This window comes from Pocillopora verrucosa, chromosome 11 (assembly GCF_036669915.1).
Source record: "Pocillopora verrucosa isolate sample1 chromosome 11, ASM3666991v2, whole genome shotgun sequence".
In the NCBI taxonomy this organism is placed as follows: Eukaryota; Metazoa; Cnidaria; class Anthozoa; order Scleractinia; family Pocilloporidae; genus Pocillopora; species Pocillopora verrucosa.
This window is the reverse complement of record NC_089322.1, coordinates 8,353,833-8,363,267: the sequence shown is the minus strand read 5'-3', so window position 1 is coordinate 8,363,267 and position 9,435 is coordinate 8,353,833. Positions and strand designations below refer to the sequence as shown.

Here is a 9,435-nt window from a genome sequence, read left to right as displayed (position 1 = left end):
ATTTCCACATATCACCTGCCAAGCCAACAGCCTTGAGTTTCTCAGTAAGAATACTGTGGTTGACACAATCAAAAGCTTTGCGGAAATCAATGAATAAGACTCCAACCTTATGGCCTCTATCCAGGGCACTCCCCCAGGACTCAGTGAGATGAAGGAGGAGGCTCTCCGTTGAATAGCCCCTCCTAAATCCCCATTGTCTATCTGTGAGAATGCCATTGGATAACATGTGATCATCAAGTGAGTCACACACTACCTTCTCAAGAAGCTTTCCTGGTGTACTAAGCAAGGATATAGGTCGGTGATTGTTAGGATCCAGCCTGTTCCCTTTCTTAAAAACAGGTGTAACTAATGACTCCTTCCATTGTTGAGGGAACTTACAACAGTCCATGCTTTTTTTGAACACCTCTAGCAGACCCTGAATAGCAGAGTCCTGTGCCAATTTAAGATCTTTAGGAAAAATATTATCAGGGCCTACTGCTTTGTTTGGATTAATAGACTTCAAAACATCTCTAACTATATCCCAATTCAAAGAAAAATTCTCTATAGTGGGAGTAATTCTATTAATATAAAAAGTAGTATCTAAATGTACTGGATCCAAGTTCTTAGTAAGATCATGTGCAATATCAATAAAATAGTTATTAATCAAATTCGCTTTCTGCCTATCATCTGAAATAATAGTGTTATTAGAATCTTGTAGGGGACCAATTTTATCACTTTTGATCTTACCAAGTATACGATTAGATATTCTCCAGAAATCTTTAGGTGAAGAAGATTCTTTAAATAGCCCAATCCAGTAAGAGGCCTCAGCTTTTCTGAGCATACTTCTAACAGCGTTTCTTTTAGCTCTATAGATGTCCCACTGAGGATTATCATGGGGTTTACCTTGAGCAGCTTTTAAACACTTATACCTTTGATTCATAGCCTTTCTGATTTCGGTATTGATCCAGGGAAGAAACACACATGTACTTATTTATTTCCTAATTCCTGCCAATTATTGATCTATGAAATTGAATTTAGGCAAGCAACTGGCAGATCAAACTTAAAATTATAAACCAGAGTTTTAACCAGTTAGGCCACCATAGCCTTCTAACAGGAATATTGACTTGGAAGAGTAACAAAAAAAGCAAGAAATACAATTTTAAAATTTTCCTTTCTGACTTTGTAACAAGGGCAACCTATCCTGCTCTTAAGATGGCACATCATTTATGAGTAGGGCTGAGAAGATGACACATCTTATACCAGTTTGTGTTTGCTCTTGTCACAAAAAAAAAACAGTGCCCCACTTGGGGCAACAGTAAGCACTGATAATTAATCATGTCTTATCAACAAACAGAGAAGGCTATGGTCAGAATCATATGCATGTATCAGAACTTTTGTGATGCATTTGAATTAAAAGATACTCCACTGGTGTAGTGGGTAGAATATTTACATTCAAATAGACACATATATCAATTACAAGTCCATTATTGACAATGATTGTTGCAATTATTACCGGTCAAAACTTAAAAAACCAAACTGTTGACTATAATTAAAACTGATATAACATGATTTAAAAACCAAAAGAAATGCCTCATAAATAACACCATTAACATGCTTGTAATAAATTAGTTGTGTGGAATAACTGGAAGGACCTCTTCAAGAAAATAAATAGGGATAACAGTAAATAAAACTGGTTTTAATCAAGTAGATTCCCTTTGGAATCTGCAAGGGCTGGCTGGTTTTCTGTGTGAGTAATTAAAATTATTATTATTATATATTTATAGCAATTCAGTAAGGGACCTCGAAATAAACTAACACACATTAGTACAGCTTTTTTCTCTTAGTTTTCAAGGAACAATTTATGACAAGACAATCTGCATCTTACATGTCAGCAATTAAACTTACCTAACAACTGCTTTGGGGGATTACGTTTGTCAGTAAATTCATCTGCTTCTTGGAGAAATTGTTTCCAAAGCATTCAAAAGCCTAAATTTTGATAAACACCATAAGTTTACACATCATGATGTGATAGAGGATTTATCAAGCTAAATTTAATTTCAAAATTGAATGGTATATCCACAATGAAACTTTTTTCTATGCATTTGTTACAAAACATAGTACTTTTTTCTATGCAAAAGTTACAAACATTGTAAAACGCTATTGAGCTCTAGAAATGAGCGCTACATTATAAATTTATGTTGCATTGTATTTGCAGTGAAATCAATGAACATGTTGAGAGCGGTGTTTAGAAGTCTTCGTAGGTTCAAAAGGGTTCTCTTTGTCTTTAATATAGCGATATCATGCCATTTTTTGAGGAAATGAAGATAGAAAAAGAAAATGTTATTACCTTCTTTTGATGTCTTCCTCTAGATTGTCGGATTCACCAGCGAAGATGGGAAAAACCAATGCAAAGCCATCTCTTCAAAATGGCGGATGCCGTTCACGAACTACGCGATTTGACTCCAAGTAACTATGGTTACTCGCGCAGTCCACGCGAATTCCGCGAACCTTGCTGGGGGGGCACTGGAGGCAAAAATTGTCGAGTGTTTTTAAAACAAGCCTTATGCTTGGAAGACTAGGCATTCACTCCCATATTTTAGACATTAAATAAAGTTATCCTTATCCATATTTTCACAAAGTTTGTATCAAAAATTCATTCAAACTGATTGAGAGTAGCAGGTGTTTAGTATTTTAATTTTATGGAAAGAGGAATGTAAGTATATAAAAGGAAGAAAAAAACTCTATAGTCGATATGCCCTACAAGTAAATAAGATGCTAGTCGGGGGCCTGATAAACTTATGATGATTATGACATCAAAGTGAAAAATCCCTGTGGGATATGTTACTCTAACTGTGGTTGCGCTCCTCCCTTTTGAAATAACAATTGTGTTCTTTTGTTTTCTTTCCTTACTGGTCTAAAAACATATTTGACCCTGTTACATAGTCGTTAATTGATAGATTTGTAAACTTGCTATAAAAATAAAGCTTTCGAGGCTGACCCTTACGAAATGTCAAAGTTGGACTGAGACCTCAAGATGCATGCGCCATCTATTTTTAAAAGGTTTTCATTTTCTTTTCCTTTGTTATTTTTATTTTGGATTTTAGGTCACAAAAGTGTCAAAGGGTGTTACGGTCAATATTATTATTATGCGTTGTATGACAGTTTAAAATTGCTTAATTGCACGCCATTACCAAAGAAAAAATGCTAATTTCCCTGAAGCAGGTGCTAACGATACTAGATGGATGTTTTCAAATAAAAGTTCAACAGCATGTAAACTGCCTTCTGGCCATATGCCTGACAGTCGAAAGATTTTAGATTTGACAGTATTTTCACATCTAAGTCAAATAAATACAATCTCCTTGGATCTGGCTTATACGTTGTTCAGCCACCTAACATGGTCTTCTCACGTGCACCTCCTTTTGTATACATGATTCCCCTCACATAAAACCTTCTCTTGTTTTCCTTGAAGTCTTGAGCTATTATGTAACAATTTTGCTCCAGCCTGGTCAATGTCAAGTGTGGAGGGTGCCAGTTATTTTACTGTACATAATCTGAAATTTTTATTCTTAATTTGTAAGTTAGCATAAGTATGGATAGTGTTATTTTCATTACTATATACCGCACAGGTGAATAGTGCTTGTCACGCACCCTTACGTTCTGGCTCAGAATTGATTAGCCAAAATTGCTCTCTCTGAGCAGCCGAACAGACAATATCAGGCGTCAACAATTTAATTTCTGACTATTTTTTTGCATATTGATAAGAATAAACTACTCTTTCTGGTTTCTGTGTAGTATATACAAACATGGATTCACCTTAGTGTCAGTGAAAGTGGTAGATATTTACATGTACCTCTACTTCGGCGAATACTTGTAAATTATAGCTTACATATTCTCTATTGTTTATCAATGTGCACACTGTTTAAATTTAGGTTTTGTCGAGCGTTTTACAACAAGCCTTTGGCTCGGGAGATTAGGCGTCCACTCTCATGTTTTAGACATTAAATATAACTATCCTTATCGATATTTTGACGGAGTTAGCACCGAAAAATTGATTCAAACTAGTTAAGAGTAGCAGGTGTTGTATATTTTGATTTTATGGAGCAAGGAATCTATTACGAAAAAGAAAAAAGGTTTTTTACTTGCTATAAAAATAAAGCTTTCGAAGTTGACCCTTACGAAATGTCAAAGTTGGACTGAAACCTCAAGATGCATGCGCCATCTATTTTTAAAAGGTTTTCATTTTCTTTTCCTTTGTTACTTTTATTTTGGACTTTAGGTCACAAAAGAATGCAAAGTGTCAAAGGGTGTTACGGTCAATATTAGTTGAGCGTTGTATGACAGTTTAAAATTGCTTAATTGCACTCCATTACGGTAAGGGTCTTACCGTCAATATTATTATTATGCGTTGTATAACTGTTTAAAATTGCATGATTGCACGACATTATCAAAGAAAAAGAATGCTAATTTCCCTGTAGCTAGTTAGTTCAAATTCTCCGTGGCGCAAACAGTTACTGGTAATACTCGATGGATGTTTTCTCGTTCTGGTTCATTTTGGCATCATATTCGGTGAAGGCATTTGCTCAGCAATGTAAGTTGACGCAACGATCTGAACATGGCTTGGTTCTCATTGATCACGTGTTCAAATCATTCACTGTGGATCGGTTGGTTTCGTGTTATATTGCCTGCAATTTACAGCCTGCGTGCCAAAGCCTTAACTTCAGGCTGAGTGACAAAACTTGCCAGTTTAACAAAGAAACTAAGACTTCCTGCCCAGCCAGTCTGAAGCAGAATGAAGGGTTTATCTATGCTGATAACCCAGATCGAGGTGAGAATATCTTAAGAACAAATATTTTTTCCTGGTTATTTCGACAACCGAAGAAATTGGAAGACGTAGCGTCAAGGGAATTGGTTACGTAAATAGTCCACTTAGTTACAAGGTCTCAAGAAATCCAAAAAGTCTACGTCATTCCGTCAAAGAGTATTAAAAAGAAACTAAGATTTCCTCCCAGCCAGTCTGAAACAAAATGCAGGGTTTATTTTTGCTGATAACCCAAGTCGAGGTGGGAATATCCTTAAAACACTTTGGTTTTTTTATCGGTGCGTGTTTATTAAAAAGTATATGGTTACAATTTTTTTCATGGATCTGCCATAGTGTTATCAAGGTAACTTTTGTTGGCCAGCAAACTTTTATTCCTTGTTACTAGAACAAATGAAGAAATTGGAAGATATAATTTCAGGGGAATTGGTTACGTAACGAGTCCACTTAGTTCTAAGTTCTCAAGAATACGTAATTAGTCTGTGTCATTCCGTCAAAAAGTAGACTTCTACCGTTATAGTTGCTACAATCTAACTTTCATTTCATTCGTGAAATAGACCCATTTTTAAGAGCCAAACGGCATAACAACTGCTCTATTAAAAACACCCTTTAGTTATGGTATTATTGAAACTTGTCTTTAACTGCAAATTATGATGTAGATCAATAGGTTGTAACAAGTATTTTCATTTGTATAAATGTTAATTGTGTTGTTTACAATTGTATGATATGTTGATTACTCAAGCAAAGTATGATGATTTGTTTGCATATTTTTGGTTGCAGCTCTTCTCGGGTCAGTTCCCTTCAAAGCTGCAAAGTCCTGTCAACATATCATTCAGAGTGGAGATTCTACTGGGAATGGAGAATACTGGGTCGACCCAAAAGGCACTGGGAACTCCTTCAAGGCTTTTTGTGACATGACAACTGATGGAGGTACCTCAGTCTTTTTTTTCTTTTTTGTTTTCAAATGTTGGGTTTTTTTTCTTTGTGGCTTATATAACCAGGCTTTTTTTTATCGATAGGAGGCTGGATGATGGTGTTGAACGTTATTTCGCCAAGCCCCCAATCTTCAAGGTGGAATGGCACAGCTGAACAAACGTTTCAAGGTATGCGTAACTACGCAAATGGCAAAATGGCTATAACCAAAAGCGCCATGAAACAACTAAGAGCGTACATAAACTTTACCCAAATAAGATTTCACTGCGGCAAAAAAAAAGGAAGAACATTCCACGTCAGAACGACTCTGAACATAAAAGGTGCAGAAGTGGTGCGATTTTTCAGCGGTGAAAGAGATGAGATGCCAGACTCGTGCGACTCCTTCGTCCGTATGGATGGTGATAACTCAAGACTGGCTCAGAATTGTGCGATATGGGCATATGATGGTAAGTGGGGACATGTCAGGCATAGTGTTGGAGAGAATTGTCTGTACAACCACGCAGCATTTGTGAGCAGGCGGTATCAATGGATAATTTCTATTGGTGACAACTGGAATTGCGATGATCGTACTAGCAACAACCTGTCTACTGGAGACTTTTGGAAAGTTTATGTCCGTTGAAATACACATTCTTGCAATAACTTTGTATTAGGACAAACCATAAGGGAAAAAGCGAAAAAGTCAAATGGAAGTTCAAATACATATAAACTTCTCTCTGGCCACATGCCTGACAGTGGAATGACTTTTAATTTGATAGTTTTTGACCTTGTAAATCAACTAAAAACACAGTCTCCTTGGATCTGGCTTATGCGTGGCTCAACCACCTAATATGGTCTTGCCACGTGCACCTCCTTTGTATACATGATTCCCCTCACATTGAACCTACTTTCGTTTTCTGTAAAGTCTTGAACTGTTATGTAATAATTTCCCTCTACCAATGTCAATGTGAAGTGTTTAGGGTGCCAGTTATTTAAGTGTACATAAAATCTGACATTTCAACTCTTAATTTGTAAGTTAGTATAAGTATGGATCCTATTCTTAGTGTGATTTTTATTACTATATATCGCACAGGTGAATAGAGCTTTTTGCGCGCCTTCATGTGGTGGTCAAAGGGTGTTACGGTCAATATTAGTATTATTCTCTATCGTTTATCAATGTACACATTGTTTAAAGTAAGGTTTTGTCGAGCGTTTTTACAAAAAGCCTTTGGCTCGGAAGACCAAGCGTCAACTCTCATGTTTTAGACATTAAATAAAGGTATCCTTATCGATATTTTCACGGAGTTTGCATCGAAAAATTGATTCAAACTAGTTGAGAGTAGCAGGTGTTTTATATTTTAATTTTTTGGAGCAAGGAATCTATTACAAAAAAGAAAAAAAATTATGAGTGACAAAACTTGCCAGTTTAACAAAGAAACTAAGATTTCCTGCCCAGCCAGTCTGAAGCAGAATGAAGGGTTTATCTATGCTGATAACCCAGATCGAGGTGAGAATATCTTAAGAGCAAATTTTGCTTTACTTGTTACTTCGAAAACTGAAGAAAGTGGAAAACACAACGTCAAAGGAATTGGTTACGTAATAAGTCCACATACTTACAAGGTCTCAAGAAACGCAAGAACGTGTGCGTCATTCCGTCAAAGGGTATTAAAAGGAAACTAAGATTTCCTGCCCAGCCAGTCTGAAACAAAATACAGGGTTTCTCTATGCTAATAACCCAAATCGAAGTGAGAATATCCTTAAAACACTTTGGTTTTTTTATCGGTCTGTGTTTGTTAAAAAGCATACGGTTACATTATTTACATGGTTCTGCCATAGTGTTATCAAGGAAACTTTTGTGGGCCATCAAACTTTTATTCCTCGTTACTTCGACAACTGAAGAAATTGGAAGACATAATTTCAGGGGAATTGGTTACGTAACGAGTCCACTTAGTTCTAAGTTCTCAAGAATACGTAATTACTCTGTGTCATTCCGTCAAAAATTAGACTTCCACCGTTATAGTTGCTACAATCTAACTTTCAGTCGTGAAATAGACCCATTTTTAAGAGCCAAACGCCAAAAAGGCGCTTCATGGCGCTTTTGGTTAGAGCCATTTTGGGACGTGTCAGCCATGGTGTTGAAGAGAATTGTCTGTACGACCACGCAGCATATGTGGGTAGCTGGTATCACTGGATAATTTCAATTGGTGGCCGCTGTCTACTGGAGACTTTTGGAAAGTTTATATCCGTTGAAATACACTTTCTTGCAATAACTTTGTCCTAGGACAAAGCATAAGGGAAAAAGCGAAAAAGTCAAATGAAAATTCAAATGCATATTAACCATTCTCTGGCCACATGCCTGACAGTCGAATGATTTCAAATTTGATCTTGTAAGTCAACCAAAATCATTATCTCGTTGGATATGACTTATACGTGGCTCAGCCAGCTTATACGGTCTTCTCACGTGCACCCCCTTTGTATACATGATTCCCCTCACATTGAACCTACTTTCGTTTTCTGTAAAGTCTTGAAGTATTATGTAACAATTTCGCTCTAGCCTGGTCAATGTCTAGTGTTTAGGGTGCCAGTTATTTAACTGTACATAAAATCTGACATTTTAACTCTTAATTTGTAAGTTAGTACAAGTATGGATATTAGTCTTAGTGTGATTTTTATTACTATACACCGCACAGGTGAATAATGGTTTTTGCGTGCCCCTGTATGCTGGTTCAGAAGTGATTAGCAAGACCTATTACCTCAGAACTGCCGAAGAGACAAAATCGCGCGTCAACAATTTCATTTCTGACCATTATTTGTTATATTGACAGAAATAAACTTATCTTTTTGGTTTCTGTGTAGTATACACAAGACAGATATTCCCCTTTGTTCAGTGAAAGAGGTATTATTTACCTCCGCTTCAGTAAATAAAAGTTAATTATAACTTATATATTCTTCATCGTTTATTAATATACATATTGTTTGAAAAAGTTTTGTCGAGTGTTTTTAAAACAAGCTTTTTGCTTGGAAGATTAGGCATTCACTCCCATATTTTAGACATTAAATAAAGTTATCCTTATCCATATTTTCACAAAGTTTGTATCAAAAATTCATTCAAACTGATTGAGAGTAGCAGGTGTTTAGTATTTTAATTTTATGGAAAGAGGAATGTAAGTATATAAAAGAAAGAAAAAAAACTCTATTGTCGATATGCCCTACAAGTAAATAAGATGCTAGTCGGGAGCCTGGTAAACTTGTATGTTTATGACATCAAAGTGAAAAATCCCTGTGGGATATGTTACTCTAACTGTGGTTGTACTCCTCCCTTTTGAAATAACAATTGTGTCTTTTGTTTTCTTTCCTTACTGGTCTAAAAACATATTTGATCCTGTTACATAGTCGTTAATTGATAGATTTGTAGACTTGCTATAAAAATAAAGCTTTCGAAGCTGACCCTTACGAAATGTCAAAGTTGGACTGAGACTTCAAGATGCATGCGCCATCTATTTTTAAAAGGTTTTCATTTTCTTTTCCTTTGTTATTTTTATTTTGGATTTTAGTTCACAAAAGTGTCAAAGGGTGTTACGGTCAATTTTAGTATTATGCATAGTATGACAGTTTAAAATTGCTTAATTGCACGCCATTACCAAAGAAAAAAAGGTAATTTCCCTGAAGCCAGTTGGTTTTGAGATCTTTGGGGCACGAACACGGTCACGACTGCAGGTGCTGACAATACT

The 9,435-nt window shown here is 36.1% G+C and overlaps 1 protein-coding gene across 1 annotated transcript; it reads left to right on the top strand.

Moving 5' to 3' along the window:
• Window positions 1–4,503: 4,503 nt before the first annotated feature.
• LOC131789817 (uncharacterized) lies at window positions 4,504–6,347 on the top strand. The gene is made up of 3 exons (XM_066173953.1): window positions 4,504–4,804; window positions 5,576–5,725; window positions 5,815–6,347. The coding sequence occupies exons 1-3, from the start codon at window positions 4,504–4,506 to the stop codon at window positions 6,345–6,347; spliced, it is 984 nt and encodes a 327-aa protein (XP_066030050.1).
• The last annotated feature ends 3,088 nt before the right edge of the window (window positions 6,348–9,435 follow it).